This window comes from Phyllostomus hastatus, unplaced genomic scaffold, assembly GCF_019186645.2.
Source record: "Phyllostomus hastatus isolate PE091 unplaced genomic scaffold, TTU_PhHast_1.1 phas_scaffold_78, whole genome shotgun sequence".
Classification (NCBI taxonomy): Eukaryota; Metazoa; Chordata; class Mammalia; order Chiroptera; family Phyllostomidae; genus Phyllostomus; species Phyllostomus hastatus.
Genome location: NW_025334041.1, coordinates 73,808,637 through 73,833,011, shown reverse-complemented (window position 1 = coordinate 73,833,011; position 24,375 = coordinate 73,808,637). Strand labels below are relative to the sequence as shown.

Sequence of the window (24,375 nt, the reverse complement as noted above, 5' to 3'; positions counted from 1 at the left end):
CCTATATATTAATTCATTTAGTATAAAATGGGCTTCAAGAGCTTGCACTGAAAGAACAGGAAAGAAATTGTATGGTAACTAGAATGAAGTGAGGAAGATGGAAAGAAATGTTAAGTGTGGCTTATACTTGATTGAGTCCATAACTAAGTGAAGAATTAAGTATAGAGTTAGAGGTTGAAGGGAAATGTGGAAGAAAGGGGATATGCCATAAAAAAATAAGGGAATTAACTTTAGAAGAGGGTCACTTGGTCAGGGGGTATTGAATTCTGAGAATGAGTTGAGAATGGAAGTGAAACAACAAGGATTTCCTGAGAGATGCATGAAAGGAAGGGAGGGAGGGAGGGAGGGAGGGAGGGAGGAAAAAGAAAAGTTGGAGGTTTTGCTTCTGATTATTAAGGAAGATAGACTTATCAGACTAGACTGGGCATCCATCACAGAGGATTTTGTACACCTTATGAATAAATAATTTCTTTATTCTATCCCGCCTTGAAAAGTCTGAATTTATGTGACTACTTAAATAGAATCACATCTTCCCACTGAGTTAGATACAGACATACCTCATTTTATTGCCCTTGGCTTTACTGTGCCTCACAGGCACTGCGTTTTTTAAAAACATTTAATTTATTTTTTAGAGGGAGGGGAAGGGAGGGAGATATAGAGGGAGAGAAATATTAATATGAGAAACATTGATCAGTTGCCTCTTGCACTGGCCCCCACTGGGGACCAGGCCTGCAACCCAGGCATGTGCCCTGACCAGGAATCGAACTGGCAACCATTATTCACTTTGGTAGGATGATGCCCAACCAAGTCAGCCATGCTGCTCAGGACTGGGTGTAGCATTTTTACAAATGGAAGGCAAGACCCTTCACCAGCAAAAAGACTACATTCCAATTTATTATAGTAAGTACTTTATTATGGTGGTCTGGAATTGACAGTGAAATATCTTTGAGGTATGTCTGTCATTAGAAATTGTGCTCAGACAAAAATGTATAGGCCTGTTATTGAAGAAAATTTTCATTTAGTGTGCAGAAAAACTTTTAAAGGAAATAATGACAAAAATAAATCTATTTTTGTTCAAATATTAATATTATAGTCTCATAAAATATTAAAGTTGACTATTGCCCTTTTGAAACAGTGGAACAAGCAACATGTAATTTCTCTAGCTTTGAGTATCTGGTTGTTTACTTTTTTACATAATAAAACAGCCATTGTTGCTATCCCTGGCCAATAAGTGAAAAAACAACTTTTCATCTTTTGACTTCAAAAATGTATTTCCTTCAGCTCTGGGCTTTCCAGAATACTCCCCTCGAACTTCTAGTCAACATGGTATATTTAATTAAAGATAGAAAGTAATGACCCCTGTAAATACAAATTTCTGGGCAAGTTGCTCCACAGAGCTTATAATAGTAAATTTCTTATAGAAACGTCAGCCTCTATTAGCTATGTTAACAGGCAATAAAAAGATCATATATGTATTTACATCAATTATTCAACAGAGCAGGTCTGTGATGGTGCTTCTCTGTCTTAAAGCCAGTTACCTTCATACTGTCGGAGAGACAAGGTGGTGACTACTGGAACTGAGTTTCAGATTTTTTCAAATGTGGTTATCAACCTCCTCAACAGGAGGAGAGGATGTGGGTGAGGCTGCCCCCGAAGAAGTTTGCTGCAGGGATACAAAGGAGTGTGAGTGGCAATGAGAGTGCAGACTGTGCAAATCAGGGGAAAGCGCAAAGCTCAAGGTTGTGAGCATGGTATGCACTTAGCCTTGATGCTCCAAGTGTAGTTCATGACACAGCAGCATCTGCAACCCTTGGGAGCAGGTTAGCAATGTAGAATCTTAGGCTTCATCCCAGATTGACTGACAGAAACTGCATTTTAACATGACGTCCAGCTAATTCACATACACACTGAAATGTGAGAAGCAATGGTCTCCAGAACTGGTAATTATGAGGCTATTACATAATTATTCCCAATACTTAATGTAACTACCCCTCACATTCACAAAAAAACTATAGTTTATTATGAGATATGATTATAGCTGTGTAAGTTTTCAGTCATTTGAAAGCATCAGGTGATCAGACAAGGTGAGGAAGTTGAGGGGAGAGGCCACGGCGAGGGTAAATGCTGAGCCTCTGAGCAGGGAGAGTGGTGGGCCCCCATGAACGCCAGAGAGCGGATAGTGTTTTGATGTAATGAACTTGAGTTACAGAAGACGAAAAGGCAAGAGGAGCTGATGCTGGGCTGTTTTGTGGAAAGGGAATGGATATCTATGGTTAGGGAGTACTGAGAAGTTATATATCTATGGTTAGGGAGTACTTGCCACTATGTGACAATTGTTTGAAACTTTTCAGGTCCAAAATGCTTGCCTTTGAGCCCTGGAATCTCAGGCAGTATAATAATTGGTCCCTGAGGTTAATATTTTGTCACTTGTTTATGGCTTTTTTTAGGCAAATACTCATTTTTTTCTCTGTCTATGAGTTTATTTATTTATTTTGCTTAATCCCTTCCCCTTTCTGGCTTTATTTATATCCACCAGCCCTCTGCTGAGGCATTCTCTCCTTCTCCTCCCAAACTGCCACGGACCATCAGTACTGGAAGAAGTCTCCACAGGACGAGGTCCTCAACTTACCTGAAGTACGTTTTCCAAGACCGGGAAGAAGTTGTTAAAGCCAACATTCGTGATCCCTTGCAAATCATTAAAATACTATGTGAAAATGAACATATTGGATTTCTTTATATGATTCCTGCAGTACCCAGATCTTCTATTGAATATGATACATATAATCTGAAGTAAGTTCTCTTTTATGAATAATTTGTTAACAATAGAAACTACACAAAAGATCACAATGTTACTATAACTATATTACATATTTATCATTAATACGATAAAATATAGTTTTGGTTATAATATCATGATATGATATATGATATTTGATATATGATATCATATCATTATATGATATGATAACCAAATGAATCTTAATCACAGCAATTTTATTTATTTTTTCTTTATTTATAGACATCTATTTATAAAGCACTGGTATGTTTCTCTGTTTATATTATGTAATGCCATCTGTTTTAATTAGTATTACAAACATATTTTTGTTATTTTGGGATTACTGAGAAAAGAGGATGGTGGTGTAAAAAAAGTCTCATTTTCAGATGCCAAAGATAGAGAAGAAATAAGGTGGTAGGTGAAAGGAATATTGGGATCCAAGAGAGGATTTCTTTTAAAATGAGAGAAATAACTTTATTTTAATATGGGAAAATTAACATATAATGGAATTGAAAGCCCTTTGAAGAAAAAAAATGCTTGCACACTTATGATAGGCTACAGTATAGTGTAAACATCAGTTCCACGCAGTGAGAAACTAAAAATTTGTATGACTCCCTTTATTGCAATATTCATTTTATTGCATTGGTCTGAAGCCAAACCTGCAATATCTCTGATGTATGCCTGTGTTGAAGGTGAGACTGAAAACTGTGCTTTTGTCTAATTGGAAAATTAATTGTATTTCTAGATTAACGAGCACTTCCACTAGGGAAATTGAGTTGAAGTTTTATATTTGGACTGACAATAATGATGCATGATAGCAATACTGGGTTGGCCAAAAGGTCCATTTAGTTTTTTCTGTAAAATAAAAGACGCATTTTTCATTTTCACCAATAACTTTATCAATTTGGATATTTTGAGTATGTTAGCTATCTTCCATGCAGTATAATGCTGATTGTTCTCTATTAATGTCTCGATTTGATGGCTATAGACTTCAAAAAAAAACTCAATGCAATAGCAAAAAACTCAGAAAAGTACAACTCAAAGACCTATGCATGCCAATGTTCATAGCACCACAATTTACAACAGCCAAGTGTTGGAAAAAACCTAAGTGCCTGTCAGTAAATGAGTTTATCAAAAAACTGTGCTTCACTTACACAATGGAATACTATGCAGCAGAAAGAAAGAAGGAAATCCTACCCTTCGCAACAGCATGGATGGATCTAGAGAGCATTATGCCAAGTGAAATAAGCCAGATGGTGAAAGACAAATACCATATGATCTTACCTATATGTGGCACCTAATCAACAAAACAAACAAGCAAGCAAAATATAACGAGAGACACTGAAATAAAGAACAAACTGACAGTTACCAAAAGTGAGGGTGGAGCTGGTTAATGAGGAGAAAAGAGGGAAGGGTTATCAAGGAACATGCATAAAGGACACATGGACAAAGCCAAAAGGATAGGGTTGAGGGTGGGAGGCAGGGAGGGATAGGGCAGGTGGCGGAAGAGTGGTGGGAGAAATGGAAACAACAGTACTTGAACAACAATAAAAAGTAAAAGTAAAATAAAAATAAAAACAGGTTATATGCCTCCCCTCCCCCCCAAAAAAAAGAACTAAAGAGAGAAACTCACAAAAAAGAAACAACTATAACAGGAAACTAAAATACCTCATTGAAAATATGAGGCATTGGATAGATCACCCAAACAGAAAATCAATAAGAAAATGTTGACTTTAAATGACACATTTAACTAAATGGACCTAACCAATATTTTTATTGCAGAGCACCAGAATATACATTATTCTCTAGTATACATGGAATATTCTCAAGGATAGACCATATGTTGGGACACAAAGCTAACCTCCACTAATTTAAGAAGACTGAAATCATACCAAGCATATTTACCAACCACAGTGTTTTGACATTGGAAATCTACTGCAAAAAACAAAGCAGGAAAAAACACAAACATGTGGAGATTAAACAACACACTACTAAACAATGACTGGGTCAAAGAAGAAATAAAAGAAGAGACCAAGAGATACACAGAGACAAATGAGAATGACAATACAACCTCAAAATTTTGAGGATACAGCAAAAGTGGTACTAAGAGGTAAGTTTTATCATTACAGTTTTATCATTTTTATCATTTCTCAAGAAACAAGAAAAATCTCAAGGAAACAGCCTAATAGTTCACCTTGAAGAACAAGAAAAAAATAACAAATAAAGCACAAAGTCAGTAGAAGGAAGAAAGTATAAATTAGAGCATAATTAAATGAAATAGAGAACAAAAAGGCAACAAAAAATTAAGCAACAAAGAGCTGGTTCTTTGAAAAGATTAGTAAAATTGACAAACCTCTGGCTAGACTAAGGGGAAAAAAAGAGAAAAGTTTCAAACTAAATCAGAAATGAAAGAGAAGTTACAAAAGACACCAAAGAAATACAAAGGACTTAACAAGAATACGATGAAAGACTATACACCACCAAATCCACTATCTTAGAGTTCCAACTTCCTTAGACTGAGTCATGAAGAACTGGAAATCTAACTAGACCAATCAACAGTAATGAAATTGAAATAATCATCAAAAATCTCCCAAAAGATAGAAGTTCAGGACCAGATATTTTTACTAGTAAATTCTACCAAATATTCAAAGAAGATTTAATACCTATTCTTCTCAAACTCCTCCAAAAAAATTAAAGAGGAGGCAACACTTTTTAATTCATTTTATGAAGCCAACTTTACCATGATACCAAAATCTGAAAAGGAAAATATAAAAAAAAAGAAAATTATAGATATCTCTGATTAATATAGATACAAAAATTCTAAGCAAAATACTAGCAAATCTAATACAACAATACACTTAAAAATAATATATCACAGCCAAGTGGGGTTCATTCCAGGGGTACAAGGATGGTTCGACATAAACAAATGGATCAATGTGGTATACCACATTAACAAAATAAAAGATAAAAATCACATGATTATACCACAAGTTGCAGAAAAGCATTTGACAAGATACAACATCCATTTATGATTAAAACTCTCAATAAAATGGGTATAGAAGAAAAATACTTCAACATACTAAAATCCAAAAATGCCAGACCCTCAGCTAATATCATACTGAATGATGAAAAACTGAAAGCTCTTTCCTTAAGGTCAGGAACAAGACAAGGATGCCCACTCTCACCACTGTTATTCAACACAGTACTGGAAATTCTAGTCAAAGCAATTAGACAAGAGAAAGAAATTAAAAAATCATCAAACAACAAGTGCTGGTGAAGTTGTGGAGAAAAGAGAACCCTAGTACACTGTTGGTAGGATTTCAGACTGGTACAGCCACTGTGGAAAATAGTATGGAATTTCCTCAAAAGACTAAAAATGGAACTGCCTTTTGACCTGGCAATTCCACTGCTGGGATTATACCCTAAGAATCCTGAAATACCAATTCAGAAGAACCTATGCACCCCAATGTTCATAGCAGCATTATTTACAATAGGCAAGTACTGACAACAGCCTAAGTGGCCATCAGCAGATGAGTAGATAAAAAAGCTGTGGTGCCTTTACACAATGGAATACTACAAGGCCGTAAAATAGGGATCTTACCTTTTGTAACAGCATGGATAGACCTGGAGATTATTATGCTAAGTGAAATAAACCAGTCAGGGAAAGATAAATACCACATGATCTCATTTATATGTGGAATCTAATGAACAAAATAAACTGATGAACAAAATAGAAACAGAAGCATGGATACATGGAACAGATTGACAGCTGCCAGGGAGGGGAGGACTAGATGAGAGAAAAGTGAAAGGATTAGTCAAAGAACATATGTGCATAACTCATAGACACAGACAACAGTGTGAAGGCCAAAGGGAAGGAGGGCAGGGGCTGGGTAGAGGCAGGCAAAGATGGGGAAATGGGGATATCTGTAATAGTGTCAACAAAAACTAAAGAAAAAAAGAATAAGAAAAACCATCAACAAAATAAAAAGATAACCAACAGAACGGGAGAAAATTTGCAAACAATACCTTTGATAAGGGGCTAATATTCAAAATTTATAAAGAACTCATACAGCTCAATAACAAAAAACAATTCATTAAAAAATTGAACAATTTATTATTGTTCAATTGCAGTTGTCTCAATTTTCCCCCATTGCTCTCCCCTGCCCCACCCATCCCCTGCTCTCACAGTCAACCCCCACCCTATTGTTCATGTCCATGGGTCATATATACTTGTTCTTTAACTAGGCCCTTCCCCTTCTTAATAGGCAGAGGACCTGAACTGGCATTTGTCCCAAGATGACATACTAATAGCTAACAAATATATAAAAGGATGCTCAACTTCAGTTGCTATAAGGGAAATACAAACCAAAACTACAATGAAATACCACCTTATACCTGTTGACATGGCTATTATCAGCAAGACAAGAAATAACAAATGTTGGAGAGGTTGTGGAGAGAAAGGAACCCTCATGCACTGCTGGTGGGAATGTAGAGTGGTACAGCCACTATGGAAAACAGTATGGAGGTTCCTCAAAAAATTAAGAATAGACTTACCATGTAACCCAGTAATTCCTCTTCTGAGTAACCCCTAAAATTTGAAAAACATTTATTCATAAAGATATATGTATCCCTATACTTATTGCAGCATTATTTATGGTGGCCAAGACTGCAAAGAACTTAAGTGTACTCCAATGTGGATGATTGAATAAAGAAGAGTTCATACATATATATGAAGGAATATTACTCAGCCATAAGAAAAGATGAAGCATTGCACCTGCGACAGCACAGATGGATCTTGAGAATGTGATGCTAAGTGAATTAAGTCAGACAGGAAAAGACAAGAACCATATGATTTCACTCGTAGTGGGAAATAAAACAGAAAACAACAAATAAAGCAAACAAAAATTCATAAACATAGACAACAGTGTGATGGTTAGCAGAGAGGAAGGGGGAATGGGGGAATTGAAGGAGATAAATGGGTCAAATATGTGGTGATGGAAGGAAATTAGACTTTGGGGAGTGAATACAGTGCAATATACCCATGATGTATTATAGAATTATGCACTTGACATTTATATAATCTTATTAACCAATGTCACCCCAATAAATTTAATTAAAAAAGCATTCTCTATACTTGAAGATGAGGAAATTGATGTGCAGCAAAATGAAGAACTTTGTTATTTCATATTGTTTTGTGATTTGTAGATATGAAATTCAGAATCATATGTGATATTCCCACCTTTAATTCTGTGATGTAATCTTCTGTGCAATGTCAATTTTAAAGATATGAGAATTTAATGGATAAGCTAGGATGTATGGTAGAGTACCCTCACCCCGCAAAAAAACCCAAAAGCATCTTTATAGTACTTAGAAAGCCAAAAAGAAGACACAGCATCTCCTCTACCTCACTGTTTCCTGGTGTATATATTTCCAGGAACATTAGATCTAAGTGATTTTAATAGTTAGTTGTATAAAAAAAAATTCTGTGATCATGTAAATTTGAAAAACATGAAATTAAACCACTGGTTCTCAACCTGGAAGAGTCTTTCCCTCAGGAGACATGTGGAGATGTCTGGAGACATTTTTGGTGATAACTGGAGAGGATGGTGCTGCTGTTATCAAGAGGGAGGATATACAGGACAGCCCCATACAACAGAGAATTACCTGGCCCAAAATGTCAATAGTGCTGAGATTAAGACACCATGAGTTAAATAATGTGAGACTTCTGGCCAAGATGGAGGCGTAAGTAGACACACTATGCCACCTCGCACAACCGAGATAGAGACAACAACAATTTAGAACAGAATAACAACCAGAACTGACAGAAATTTGAACTCTATGAAAGTCAGACAACCAAAAAGTTAAAATAGACATGTTCATCCAGACCGGTAGGAGGGGCAGAGTCTGGCAGCCGGGTGCAGGCCACTGCACGAAGATCAGAGAGCGTTGGGACCAGCATAAGGCATCCCTGGCGTGCAAGACCACAACGGGTGGACCGTGGGTGCATAAGCAGCGGCTGGCAGACCCCAGCCGAGGGGTGGCAACCGGCAGACCCAGCAAGGCGGCGATTGAGAAGCAAGGCACTGTGTGCCACCCAGGATCCCAGCTCAGGAAATAGAGCCTCAGGGCACTGATTGAAAATACCTATGGGAGTTGAGGCCCAGGAAGAGACACCCAGCCTCACAGGAGAGGTCATTGGGAAGACCCACAGGGTGCAGAAGCCCACCCACATGGGAATTAGCACCAGAAAGGCCCAGTTTGCTTGGGGGAAGTGGCAGAAGGGACTGGAGAGCAGAGCAAGTGCCATTGTTCCCTCTCGGACCCCACCCCCACAGACTGCATCACAACCCAGAGACTGGGTTGCCCCACCCTGGTGAACACCTAAGGCTCCGCCCCTCATACATAACAGGCATGATAAGACCAAAAAAAAAAAAAAGATGGCTCAAACAGAAGAACAAATAAAAGCCCCAGGACCAATACTTTTAAGCGATTTTTTTAAGTGTGTGTTTTTAAAAAGATTTTATTTATTAATTTTTAGAGAGGGAAGGGAGGGAGATAGAGAGAGAGAGAAAAACATCAATGTGCAGTTGCTGGGTGTCATGGCCTGCAACCCAGGCATGTGCCCTGACTGGGAATCGAACCTGCGACACTTTGGTCACAGCCCGAGCTCAATCCACTGAGCTACGCCAGCCAGGGCCTTTTAAGCAATTTTAAGCGACCGAGAGATAGCCAACCTATCAGATGCACAGTTCAAAACACTGGTGATCAGGATGCTCACAGAATTGGTTGATTTTGGTCACAAATTAGATGAAAATATGAAGGCTACGCTTAGTGAAATAAAGGAAAATGCACAGGGAACAATAGTGATGGAAAGAAAGCTGGGTCTCACATCAATGGAGTGGACCAGAAGGAAGAAAAAATATATACAATCAGAAAAGAATGAAGGAATAAGAATTCAGGAAAATGAGGAGAGGCTTAGGAACCTCCAGGACATCGTTAAACATTCCAACATCGAAATTATAGGTGTACCAGAAGGAGAAGAGGAAGAGCAACAAATGGAAAAGTTATTTGAACAAATAATAAAGAAGAACTTCCCCAATGTGGCAAATGAAATAGACTTCCAGGAAGTCCAGGAAGCTCAGAGAGTCCCAAAGAAGTTGGAACCAGGGAGGAACACACCAAGGCACATCATAATTACATTAGCCAAGGTGAAAATGAAGGAGAGAATCCTAGAAGCAGCAACAGATAAGGAGACAGTAACCTGCAAAGGAGTTCCCATCAGACTGTCAGCTGATTTCTCAAAAGAGACCTTGCAGGCAAGAAGGGGCTGGAAAGAAGTATTCCAAGTCATGAAAGGCAAGGACCTACATCCAAGATTGCTCTATCCAGCAAAGCTTTCATTTAGAATGGAAGGGCAGATAAAGGGCTTCTCAGATATGGTCAAGTTAAAGGAGTTCATCATCACCAAGCCCTTATTTTATGAAATGTTAAAGGGACTTATCTAAGAAAAAGAAGATAAAAACATATATAATAAAATGACAGCAAACTCACAATTATTAACAACCACACCTAAAACAAAAACAAAAAGAAACTAAGCAAACAACTAGAACAGGAACAGAACCACAGAAATGGGGACCACAGGGAGGGTTAGCAACAGGGGAGTGGGAGGGGGAGAGAGGGGGAAAAGGTATGGAGAATAAGTAGCATAGATGGTAGGTAGAAAGTAGACGGGGGGAAGACAAGAAAAGTATGGGAAATGCAGAAGCTAAACAACTTATGACACATGGACATGAACTAAAGGGGGGGAATGTGGGTGGGAGAGGTTGTGCAGGGTGGAGGGGAATGAAGGGGGGAAATGGGACAACTATAATAGCATAATCAATAAAATATATTTTTTAAAAGTCACCATGAGTTAAATAAGGCTAATTACACATTTCTGTCCTGTATAACAAAGGAAATCTTCATTGTGAGATATCTGCTCTAATTAGGATTCTGTGAAAAATAATTATATGATTTGGGGTGGTGTAACCATATAAACATCCACACTAGGCTTGGGCATATTACTTTTTAAATAATCAAGTTGCTTCTCAGATGGTTCCTAAACCTGTTATGTCTGGGGCTATGACAATTTAACAGCTATGACTTAATTTTATATAAAAATTTGAAGAACCTAGAGCCATGGTTCTCTGCCTTAGCTGCTAATTAGAATTATCTAGGCCCTACTCCAAGAGATTTCATTGGCTTGTGGTGAAGCCTAACCAACAGGATTTCTTAAAAACACACCCAGTGATTCCAGTATTCAATCAGCTTTGCACACCAGGGACTTAGAGCAGCAGTAGGTCTGGAGTACAGCCTAGGATTCTGCAGTTCCCACGTGCTGCTGTTTCAAGGCCCATATGTTGAGAACAGTGGGCCCTAGAGCACTCTCTTATCAAAGAAACTTGGAAGTTTCTTCTTAGCTATGCCTTTGTCTAATTTTCTAAGTAAAAAGTAGTTTCTTATTAGATATTTTACCATTTCTGGTTAATCACACAAGAAGCAAAGCAAGCCATTTCTCTTCTCTGGTTTAGGTTAGATCTAAACTTATATTGAATCATGATATTTACCATCATCAAACAGATTGAGTTTATAAGTGTGAACTCGGGAAATGGCTAACTTCTCTGCAGGCACTTTCTTACTTACCTTCATCCAATAAATACGTTGAAATCATATCAAAATTATATAATAATGAAAACAAGAGAACTTAGATTTGCATAGAGCCACGTGAGCTTATCTAATTTATCCTACTCCCTTAAAGCAGGTAAGGAATTACTCTCTCACTGTAGAAATCAGAAGCTTGAAAGAGATGGGAAGAGAGAACAGGGTGAATGAAGGCATGTGTGTGTGTGTTCAAACACAACCTAAATGGATATGATAAAGAAACCAGCCTGACTAATCAGGACAATCTGTGTGGACAGAGAAGAAACTAGTGTGAGACAGGAGAGGAGTCACACAACACCTGGCAGAATAATTTGGATTTAATGATACATGCAGCAGGAGGCTATTTGAAGTTCTTGAGCAGGAAGGTCTCATGACAGAAACCATGTTTCTGTAATATTAGTCCTGGTAGACCAGTTTAAAGAGCAACAGGAGCATTTTCAGTCACTGTGGGGTGTATAACACAGCTGCTATTTCAAATAACAAATCACAGATCTTACTGTTTTGGAAAATCAAGGAATTAATTCCAGGTGGAGAAATAATTTTTTAGAACCTTAGTAAATGTACTTTGAGTTATATCCAAAATGAACAGAAACAGGACAATTTATGACCTACCTCAAGGGCCATGCAGTTCTCCCTCCATGAATGATTCTCTCAAATAAGGCACACATGCTTTTAAAAATGAGCAGAAGTCTTGGAGCCTAAGTTACATTTCAGATGAACAGAGGCAGTTCACAGGGTTGTCCAACCTTTTGGTGTCTCTGGGCCATGCTGGAAGAATAAGAGTTGTCTTGGGCCACACATTAAATACACAAACACTAATGAAAACTGGTGAGCAAAAAAAAAAGTTTTAAGTAAATTTATGATTTTGTGTTGGGCCACAGTCATAGCCATCCTTGCTGGCATGTGGCCCACAGGCCATGGGTTGGACATCTCTGTTCTAGAGTAAAATGCTTTTGAAAAGGCACTCCTTGATTCTATGTTGAACAATAAGAAAATAGTATAGTCATTTTTCCAGTAAAGCATACTTAAGTGTAATTTATTTAAGACATTTATCTCAGTCTGATTAGTTAACTATCCAAGGATCTGTTTAATTGATAGGATCATAAAATCATCTTCTTTATCAGTAAAGTAGGAACTTTACAGCACAGAACTTGAACAAACCAAGTTCTCTTTTTAGGTGTTAAAGAAAGCATATTTTTTTTCTGATTATCTCTTCAAAGAAAGACCTGGATGGAACAAATATCCAAAACAACTATTCGGGAGGCAGCTGAAGTTTGAGGCCAAATCCTGGATGCCAAGAAAGACTGAATAAGTCAGTCAGAAGCATAGGAGTGGCGGACCAATTCCTGAAATGGATAAGCCCTCTGGGACTGAGTGTGCAGAGCGAAGCAAAGACATCCAAGGAATATATTTGGGGAGTAACCCCTCAGTAATGAACTGCAAAGTCTGAGGAGAATAGGATTACAGACCATTGTGCATAGGCCCTATTAATTCTTGCAAAGCTTTTACTTGACCCTGCTGCCCCTTCTACCTACCAACTATGTTGGACTTGAAAGAAGTCCCTGTTCATCTTTGAGAAGATAAGTTTCTTAGAGTAATGAGGAACACACAGGTTTCTGGAACCCTTAAGAAGAAATAGATGGGGAGGGTTTGGCCAACTGATACATATCATTACAAAGGAAGTTTAAGAGAAAGGAGAACACATGGGATTTTATGTTAAATAGGCAGCAGGGTCAAGAAAACGCTTCCTACAAGCTAAAGGGAAACTTTCTACAAGTTAAAGAGAAGTCATGCACATTTTTAGATACAGAGGAAAAGTAGCCCAAAGCCAGGAGAATTAGAAAAAAGTGAAGTGTCTTTTCTCCATCACTGTTTGGAAGAAGGCATGAGAGATACACTCAAGAGGAAAAAATACAGAATGGTGATTTTCAAGTGAGCTACAAGAAAGACCCCACCTTGTCAACATATTTTGTTGTTATTGTTTGTTTTCAAAGAAAGTGCCATGGTTCAGAAACACCCAGATAGCTTGTTGAACTAGAATCTTGAGTCCCAAACATAAAGATTCTAATTCTATGTTGGACCCAGAAATGTAGATTCTTAATAAGCACCCCAGATGATTTTGATGAGTCTGAAAAAAACTCATGTGTTCTTTCGCTCTATGCAGAGTGGAGATGTGTAGAGGAGGAAAAGACTTAGGGGTTTGAGAATGAGGATCTTGAGTAGGTAGGAAAGTACAAATAAAAAGAATTTCTAAGTGATACTGAGCACCAATAAATTAAAATTGAATGTCATGGACCACACCTGCCACCTTCTAGAAGGGTCTTTAGTAGTAAATTGACCTATACAGGGTGAGTTTTCCAGACATGCACCAGGGCTGTGGTGAACTGTTTGTTCTTGATTTTAGGTTGGTTTGATGACCTAATGTTAATGAAATACCTGAAACTGATTACAGTTTAAGAGAAAAGTTGAAATTTCCCATTTTGGAGAGAATCTCTTCAAGAATGTCCTAATTACAGCTCTACCTGTTGACAAGAAAGAAAGAGAGAGAGAGAGAGAGAGGGGGAGAGAGAGAGGGAGAGAGGGAGGAAGGAAGGAAGGAAGGAAGGAAGGAAGGAAGGAAGGAAGGAAGGAAGGAAGGAAGGAAGGAAGGAAGGAAGGAAGGAAATTTTATGTTTCCCATATACCTAGCCAGCAATATGTAAAACCTCTATTTTCCCAGACATTTTTGGTGTGGGTTAATTAGAACACAAAGAATCAGATAGTCACTCAGATAAAAGCTTGACCAGGGTGATATTTTTCCATCGTAGCACCAAAATAGGAGAGTGACCCTCCATTCTCTCCCCCTCCCCACAGCACCCTCAGCCCCCAGCTTCCTTTGTGTGCTTGGTTTGGGTTTGCTTTCATTCTGCTTCAGTTCTAATTTTTAAAAAGGATTTTTTTACTTAGTTTTATTGAAATAAAAACTGAAAATGAAGAACAATCTGACAGCGACCAGAGGAGAGGGAGGAGGGTGATAACAGGAAATAATGGGAAGGGGCAAGCAGAGGTGCACGAAGAGAGGACTCATGGGCATGGACAATGTGGGGGATTGACTGTGGGAGTGGTGAAGGATGGGACGGGGAAGAGCAATGGGGTAAAAGGCGGGACAGCTGTAACTGAACAACAATAAAAAATTATTTATGCCAATGGTTCTTAGGTTTTTTTTTATTAACAGACCCAAAGCGTATAAAAATTTGTTCTAATTCCTTAAAAACGTATATATGTACATAGATTTGTTTACATACAACAGTTTCAGGGATTTCACAGATGACTGAAGGCTATAGTAAAGGGTCATCCATGAACTTCAGGTTCAGAATGCAGAGCTAAGGACTAGAAGAGAACATGGACATGGGAAACAGTTGATTTTCACAGGCATATTCTTGCCTAATTGCTAGTATATATAATTTTTGCATAGTTTTAATGTAGAAACAATTGGGGTTTTGTTTTACACTTAACCTTTGTCTTATTGTTCTAAACTACCATAAAAGCTTCATAAATTTTATTTTCCTAAATTCCCAAATATATTTTAATAACTTGCTATATCATAATATATTTCACACTTGTTCTACTATTGAATACTTAAGTTGCATTCAACATTTCAAGATCAAAGCTAAAATTGCAGAAAATATATTTGTGCCTATAAGAAAGTTCTTATTTTAAGAAGTTTTAGAGAATTGGTCCTTTGTGTTCTCATTACTTTCTTTCCTTCACCTATCTCTACTTCTTTTTTATGCCATTCTTGCTTGTCTTCTTTACTTGATATACTTCCTATAACATATAAAGTTGAAGTATACTCTTGATGACAGATGAAAGAGGAATATCTTGAAAAAACAATTTCTGAATAGTATTTATTTTGTTATGTGATAAATTAGACATATTTTTAGCTTAATCTGGGTCTTGATTCTAATATTATCTAAATCATATTTTGGCTTTGCTCTTTCTCAAAATTCTGGGTAGCATAAAACTTTTTTACACTATTATTATTGAATAGTTTATAAAAAGTTAGTTATAAATAAAAAAATTTTCCCAGGTAGCTTTCATATGTGGCTATTATGTAATAATCTATAATTAATTTTTTATAAACATCATGTAACCAAAATTATGAACTATATCACTAAGGTTGTGAAATCTTTAAGAGCTATAACTATTGTTAAAAAACAGCTCCTCCTTCTTTTCTTGAGTAATTTATTTAATCTAAAATTAGTTTTTCAGAATTTTTAGAAATTTTAAATAATATTTGTTTTCCAGAAATGTTTTACCTCTTTAAAACAAAAAGTAATGTAATTGCTTAATTTTGTACTGAATACTTTATTCACTTGCCCCAATTTCCATTTTTATAGAGTTGTAAATTATGAGAACATCAACAAAAATGACTACTATACCATTAGCAAAAAGGCAGTAACACACATTTATAATGATGATATTGAATTTATCGAAATTGAGCGATGGAAACAGGAATACCTATATCACAGAGAACTCGGTAGGATTCCATTATTTTCACTTTTCCGGAAATGGAAGGCGTTTAACGTGTGGAAGAAGAATGTGCGCTCCAAGAAGATCAGTGGATCTCGAAAATCTCTACAAAAAAATTTGTTCATTGTGAATCGTGTATGTATTTGTTAATCATATTTTAAAAGAATTACAGAAAAACAAAGTGTGAATCTATTATAGGTGTTGATAAAGACTATCCCTGAAATAGAATAGTTCATCTAATATGCTATTTAATGTTAACTAAATGATGACAGTTTTCATCTTGTCATCATTTAAGAGTCTGGCAGTCTAGTGGTATTTCTGAATTTAGGGCTGTAACATGCATAGGTATGAGACTTGCGCATGTCCCCTTAGATAAGACACAGCCTCAGGTGTGGATTCATGACTCCCTTGTTGTTGGTCAGGAAACTGGTATATCTTTTTGAGCAGTGTAGGCTGGGAAACCCTATTACCACCTCTCATCTTTGAGATATTCTAGACTTTTTAGTCCAAAATAATTTGGGGGCTTGTTTTCATGGGCCAGCACCTCCCAGTGTGTCATGTGTTTCCTTTACCATGGATTCAGACAGTAGAGGAAATTTTAATATTTACTTTGGAGGATAGGGAAGGTAATCATGAAAAATGTTACTGTTCAAGGGTGTATGGCCATACTTAAAATCTCTATCAATGGACTGATTTCAATTTGCATTAGAAGTATTCTACTTAAGCCCTGGCTGGCATAGCTCAGTGGATTGAGCACAGGCTGGGAACCAAAGTGTCCCAGGTTCGATTCCCAGCCAGGGTACATTCCTGGGTTGCAGGCCATAACCCCCAGCAACCGCACATTGATCTCTCTCTCTCTCTCTCTCTCTCTCTCTCCTCCCTCCCTTCCCTCCCTAAAAATAAATAAATAAAATCTTTAAAAAAAAAAAGGCTTAATAAAAAAAAAAAAAAAGAAGTATTCTACTTAGCACCTGGGACGAACTGGCATCACTATTAGTCACCACCCTCTCAAATCAGGAGACTCAAGTTTGCTTTTTATTCATTTTGCACATGGTAATCTGAAAGATTGTTATCAAGATATCAGACATACAACAAAGTAGAATTAAAAGAATATGACTACCACAGATATTAGAGCAAAACCAATGCATAAGATGTGCTATCTCAGGTCATCCATTCCACCAGGCATTCTGAGTTTTGGAAAATATTCTAATCCTTTTGATATCAAATTCAAGCCTTAGATGTCTAATTTCATGAAGGATCCATCAATTATTTGGACCTATTTTACTACCTTTTTTCTACTTTTCATCTTTACCAGGTCTTGTATACTATATATTTCATAAACTTGTTACTAGGTATAAAATAGTTCTTTCTGCATTTGTCTCTAAAATTAACCTATCAATCCTTAAAGCTTGTTCTCTTATTATATGTGCTGAGTTCATTCCCTCTGTCCACAATTCATACCAATAGTGTTTTGGTCTTGATAAATTCTTCTCTTAAATGTAGCCTAACAAACTAGAAAGTTCTTATCCTTTTCATCTTAGACTGACCTAAATAACAGACCCATTTATGTTGGCTTAAGTATCTGTTAGATGTTATAATAAGCTGCAAATTTACCATTAGTCTTATATTTGCAATCACTTAATTGGAGGGAGTGGGGCTAATTTCCTCAGACTAGGTTGATGGGAAAGGTAGAGTTGTCCTGGAAAATGTTATAAATGTTTTTCAGTAACCAACATTATTGGCACTTGTGCCTACATTTCCTTGGAATAACTTTATTGAAATATGGCTCATGTACTATATAATTCACCCATTTAAGGTATACAATTTAATGATTTTAGCATAAAAATTCTGAATTTTTATGATGTCCATTTTATCTATTTTTTCTCTTGCTGCTTGTGCTTTCGGTATTATACCTTAAAAAAAACTTGCCTAGTCCAAGATCACAAAGATTTACTCCTAAATTTTCTTCTAATTGTCTCATACTTTTAGCTCTTAAATGTATTTAGGTCCTTGAATCATCTTGTGTTAATGTTTGCTTATGTTGTATTATAGGAATCCACCTTCATTCCTTTGCATATGGCTCTCCAGTTGTCCCAGCACCATTCTTTACAAAAACTTTCTTTCCCCATTGCATTGTCCTGCACCTTTGCCCTAACAATAAATGTTAGGTTTTTTGAACTCTCAATTCAATTCTATTTATCTATGTCTATTCTCATGCCAATAACACACTCTCTTGAATACTGTAGCTTTGTAGTTAGTTTTGAAATTAGGAAGTGTGAATTTCCTGGTCCCCTTGAACTTCCACGTAAATTTTAACATCAGATTGTCAATTTCTGCAAAAACGTCAGTTGTGATCTTGATAGGGATTGTCATATTATTTTTTCCGGTCCATGAACATATATATATAATCCCTTCCCATTTACTTAGATATTCTTAAATTTCTTTTAACAATGTTTTGTAGTTTTTATAGTATATATTTTGAATTTCTTTGTTAACTTTATTCCTAAATATTTTATTATATTTTATATTATTGTAAGTGGAATTGCTTTCTTAAATTTCATTTTAGATTTTATATATATAGTAAATATGTAGACTATATGTCAAGAGCATGTATACATATAGTATGTGTAATTACTTTGAATATCCCTCTGTAATTAAAATATAACAGTATATTTTATTTTTATATATTGAGCCTGTTTTTTGAAACAGAATTTATGGTTGACTCTAATTGGTTTGTACATGTGTGTTCCTTTGTGTGTATTCTTTAGGATATTCTATGCACAAGAATGTCATGTGCAAATAGATAGTTTTACTCCTCCTTCCCAACATGGATGACTTTTACTTAATTTTCTTGCCTAAGTTCCCTGGCTAGAACCTTCTGTTAAATGGAAGTGGCAAGAGCAGAAATACCTGTCTTGTCCCTGATCTTAGAGGGAAAGCTTTTAATCTTTTACTGTTAAATATGATGTTATGAAGAAGTTACTTTCTGCTCCTAGTTGTTGAATGTTCTTATCATGAAGTCATTATGATTCTGTCAAATGCTTTTTCTGCATCTATTGAGATTATCATGTAATTTTTTATTGGTATAATTTATTATAATAATTGATTTTCAGATATTAAACCAACCTTGCATCCCTGAGATAAATAATTTTTGGTCATTATGTATAATCGTTTTTATATATTGCTAGATTTGGTTTGCTAGTATTTTGGTGAGGATATTTATATATATATATGTATATACATGTGTACATATGTATACACACATATTCACAAGGAAGATAGGTCAACACTTTTTCCTTTCCTTGGGATGTGTTTGTCTATCTGGTTTTAGTATTAGGATAATACTGGCTTTGTAGAATGATTTGGGAAATATTCCCTCTTTTTTTTTGTAATAGTTTATGAAGAATTGGCGCTAATTTTTTTGAAATGTTTGGTATAATTCAGCAATGAAGTAATCTGGGACTATGCCTTCTTTTTGTAAGTGTCTTCTAGATTCCTACATTTCCAGATTTTACTTTTCTCTAGTTTTAGATATGTATGTAGTATATTTTTCAGTATGATGTAATTCTGCCCATGATTTTAACTTTCTAGGTATTTGATGATTTTGCTGGTTTTCTAATAATGTGTTATTTTGTTCTACATGATACTTTCAGACAGTTTTCTGTTATTTTATTTTTATACTCACTCAAACATTGTCATTCATTTATTTTCATTTGAATGTCCCTTTGTAATTAAAATCGTTCCATTTTATTTTTAGTTAGTCACTACTTTGCAGACTGTTAATTTCATAGATTTATATAACTATTCCTCCACTTATGAAGGGATGTCCTTTGTCCCTTTTGCTGAAGCATTTTCTACACTGGTTCAGAAATGTACATGAGAACACAAGCCTAGAATCTCTGGCTGGTCCAAGACCTACAACTTTAGTGGAGTGGGTTCTGGAAGTGCCAAATTGTGCAGATCACCCAGATGTTCGAATGACTCAGGTTAGGGCAAATTGAAGGTTTGGTGCCATGGTGAATACAAGACTAGCACACCCTAAGGTTCCTGTATTCCAACAAAAGACATGGTGTCTCAGCTTGACCTTGATTTTTATAGAATTTCTTTTAGCAAATGCATGCTCTTCTGCACTTATCCTCCCAAGTCTCTAATGCTTTCCTATAGGCTTTCTGACCCATTCACCAACCCCCAGGTGAATAACAGTGATTTCCCATCTCTGAAGTATTGACATTCCTTTCAATGAAACTGGCAAAAACTCAAATTAAATGAACTTTAACAACAATAACAATTAAAAGATCATGCAATTAAGGAAGTTCAAGGGGTGAATAATACCTTCATGCATAGTTGAAGTCAGCAATTTTGTCATCTTTATTTTTTCCTCTTTTCATCTTTCACTTCTATATCTCTCTGTGTCTGTTTCATTCTCAGTTTGACTTTTACAATGAACACCACCTCCAGCTCTAGTTGCTGCTGGCTCTTTCAGTGAAAAGAGAATATCTCTTGCTGGAGATGCTGGAGAGAATACTGATTGGCTCAGTCTGTCCACATGCCCAATTTTGAACCATTCACTGCACAGCTAGGAGTATTCTGATAAACCAGGCCTGGATGTGTGTCAATTCCTCATTCATGTGATAAAGAAAGTGAAGGGTCAGCCTTAATCAAAACCACATGGTAATGAGTTTCCAATAAGAAAGAGGAATTCTATCCCCAGAGGAATTGTCCATAGGTCAAAGTGACTTGGGCAGCAAAAATTATAGCTATCTCAGTCTTTCACATTTTGAAACCCACCATCCAGGTGACAAATTCTTTCTTCTCTTGTAATCCTGCTAGTAACTCAGAATAATGCTTAATCCTTATCACCTTCAAGGGACACTATTGATATAACAGCCCAAGAATGAACCACCTAACCCAGATCCATCTAAAATTTAGTAACAAACAGCAGAAAAAACAAGGTGGGGGAAGTGGGGGGCGGACACCTACAGTCTCTTATATCCACAACTGCTTTCACATCTTCCCTGTATGCTGACAGCCAAATATTTAATTTAAGCTAAACTAATTTCTTAGATTATAGATTTTTTGTTCCAAAAAACTCCCCACAGTCTAAACTCACTTTTCGGCAGATCATCAATGTCATTTCTGCTTTCCACCTGGATCCTTATTTTTTGTGCCTTTACTGAATAGAATTTATAATTTTGCTTTAAGGACTTTGTCTGGAGTCCTTTACTCTGGACTTCCTTGCTTTCACTGCCCCATTTTGATTACATTCTCATCCCTACTCCTCTATTTGGTTAGTTTATTTAGTATCTTCTTTCAGTTCATAAGTCTTAGCCTCTACACTTTTGCTTCTTTTTTATTATGCAAATTCTCCCATGAGATGAACCTTAAGGGTTTCCAAATGTTTTCTCACAAAACTCTCTTCATTTAAGACTCTATTAATTATAACTTCCCTTTACACCTAGACTAAATAAAGCACTTAAATGTTGGTCTGAATAACTGTTGTTTGTCCTATTTTGAAAATTCCCCCAAAAGCGTATAATACATAAACCAGTGTTACATACAAATAAATTAATGGTAACTTTATATAATGTATTTGCTCCTCCTTTGATTAGATCAGAAGAAGTCACATGAATGTCCTTGGAACATTCTTAAAATATGTGCCTTTGAAGCCAACAACCTAGAACTCAGATTTATGATGCTGGAACCAAGAAAGATTAAGTTAAGATCATGTAGCAGAATTTCACAAAATGCTTCCACTCACTTCCCCAGCTCACATTTCAAAACAAGTTTTTAATAGTAACTGAACTTTCTTTTCAGCAACTTGTCACCCACTGGAAATTTAAAGTTAAATTTGTCTTTGTTCTCTGGCACCATCTCTTAGATTAGTGATTTTCAGCCAGTGTGCCACAAAAATTTTTAAAACATGTGATACCTGATTATGTAGTCAGAGGCATAGACCTCTTTTCTCTTAGATGGTCTAATAAAAAATGACAACAGCATACACAACAATAGCTGTCCACTGTGAATGAGCCAAAATTACACCTATTTTTTGTCAGATTGGCAAAAAAATATATTGTTTGGTGTGCTGCAGAATTTTAGTAATTAGTTTACGTGTGCCATGAGATGAAAATCGCTATCTTAGATCAGTATCATGGTCACTAGATATTGTAAAGTCTTAAAGGTAACACAAAGAACCTTTCAGTAGACCCTGGCCAAACTAAGTGAAATTTAAGATTTACTAAGTCTTCTATAACTTGCCCTCAATTTTATAGCTAGAAACACATATATTCAAAATAAAAAGAAAGGAATTCAGACAATTTAAGTCTGATAATTCAAAGAAAAATTTTAGAACAAAATTTCAGAAAAAGTGTTTCTTTTAATGTATGTACATGTAGTTGTAGCTAAAGTAAACATATAGAGCTATTTTCCTTAACCATTCTTCCTTTCTAAATATCTTTATACTTCGAAAAGACAGATTAAAAAACAAATAATGTTGTATGTCTATTTTCATTCAGTATTTGCGGCCAGCTCTTCTTAAAATAAATGAACTGTGTTATCAGTTGAGTTTTATGAGGCTTTGTTATATTGAAAAAGGTCACACTTACACCCTGCAAGAATTTAAGGCCACGCAAGTCATACGGCTGGAAGAGGTAAGGAATTTTGTAAGTTTCAAGATTTTTTTCTATTATTGCTACTTTGGTACCACTAATTATACATGTCAATATCTAGGTAACAAAGATCCTAGAAGAATTTCGCAATGAGGCAAAAAACGTGGTCAGGAAAGCTTGTCGCACCGCTCTGAGTGCCGTGGGGTTTGTTCCTGATGACTGCGCACGATATGGTAGGGAGGGGACAGAGTCTTCATAGATCAGAGGTGGTGGCTTTCTAAAATATTAACTCTTTTTTTATTCTACTTTTCTTAAGTTTAACTAACAACACTATTTTTCAATTCTTCCAAACTTTCTTCATAGATTATAAATTCAAGGTATATTGTAGGGCGGGGGGACAAAAAATAGAGCATTTTCCTTGCATTGCCCCTGCTTGTGCACACTATTTCTAAACTGGTTTCAGAACCTTTATTTCACAAGCATTTTATAGTAAACTCAGAGCCTCTGTGGTTAAAGGTTTGTCTCACCTACTAGTACAGACAATAGACTTGTTAAAATTAAAGAACTGGGTGCTCTCAGGATTGGCCTCAGCTGGCATGTGCTCTAAAGAATAACTAAAATGCAGTTAGAAAAGGAGGGTAAAAGTATTCCTGGGAAAGAGATGGCATTGTACACAGATCAAATCCTATTAAAGCAAATGTTAATAAACTGTCTACAGTCTTTTATTGAATTGAAATCCTTTGATGTGAAATTCTTTTGGATAACTGGACTGTTTTCTAGAGTTTGAATTATCTCATGAACCAAAGCATTTGGGGGGGGGCGTGTTTTAATTTTGCTTGCCTTTTAATTCATAGTGGAAAATATGTAATTTTTACACAAGCATGCTTATTGGTGTGTCTTCTGCTGTTTTTAGATGATTATAAAGTGCAAGACAGTGGAGGTCTCATTGAGTTGCCTGCTTATTCAGACTCTGAGAAAATGACATACACAGAGCAGGCCAACAAAAGGCATCATTGCATGAGGCTGACATGGTAAATGATTATTCTTTCAAGAAAAATTAAGGCATCTATCATTCTCAAGTTTCATTAAAAGTTAAAGCCTTTATTACAGGATTCACTAACAGTGTTGAGGAATTTAGAGCATATGGTAACCTGAATGCATTTTCTAGAAGCCTGCCCCTCAACTGCCCTCCAGCAAAGCAGCCACTGGGAATGGCAAGCTAGCAGAGAGTGGAGGGCATGGCCAAGGCCAAGAGCTCCTCTTTGATCACTAAGGCTTTGCTTCTCACTAGCCCAGCATGGAGCATGGAGCTGGCCATGGTAAGAAGTCAGGCACAAAAGGATTTGGACATAGCTGCATTGCCACACAAAGTCCCACCCTTCTCCTAATGGAGGTTTTGCAGCTGGGGCACCAGGGAGGAAAGCCTTCCTGCTAGGACCTAACCAGGGGATTCTCCCTCATTAAGGTGAGCTCTGCCATTGCTTACCCAACTGGATCTCCACTTTGTTGCAGAGTTTGAACTTCACATCATTCTAAAACTTAATTACTACAAACTACTCCTGCAAACAGTCAGCAAGCGTTGTCTGAACCATATGTGGCACTATAAAACACTGATTATTGTTTACTCAGTGCTTACTAATTTAGTCCAAATTTTACAGCTGTCTATTTAATAAATCTTAGTGATGTGTCAGTTTATGTATGAGATAATATGGTACTATTATCTCAACAGAAGTCAGTGAAGCAGTCCCTGAGGCCACTATCACAGGCCCCTAGGCACTAGAG

The 24,375-nt window shown here is 36.5% G+C and overlaps 1 protein-coding gene across 1 annotated transcript in view; it reads left to right on the top strand.

Moving 5' to 3' along the window:
* Window positions 1-24,375, top strand: part of DNAH6 (dynein axonemal heavy chain 6) — a 247,493-nt gene that overhangs the window by 5,621 nt on the left and 217,497 nt on the right. The window contains exons 3-7 of the mRNA XM_045828050.1: window positions 2,526-2,790; window positions 15,856-16,123; window positions 22,501-22,635; window positions 22,715-22,826; window positions 23,507-23,624. Of these exons, the coding sequence (XP_045684006.1) occupies window positions 2,526-2,790; window positions 15,856-16,123; window positions 22,501-22,635; window positions 22,715-22,826; window positions 23,507-23,624 (898 nt within the window). The remainder of the gene's footprint in view (window positions 1-2,525; window positions 2,791-15,855; window positions 16,124-22,500; window positions 22,636-22,714; window positions 22,827-23,506; window positions 23,625-24,375) is intronic.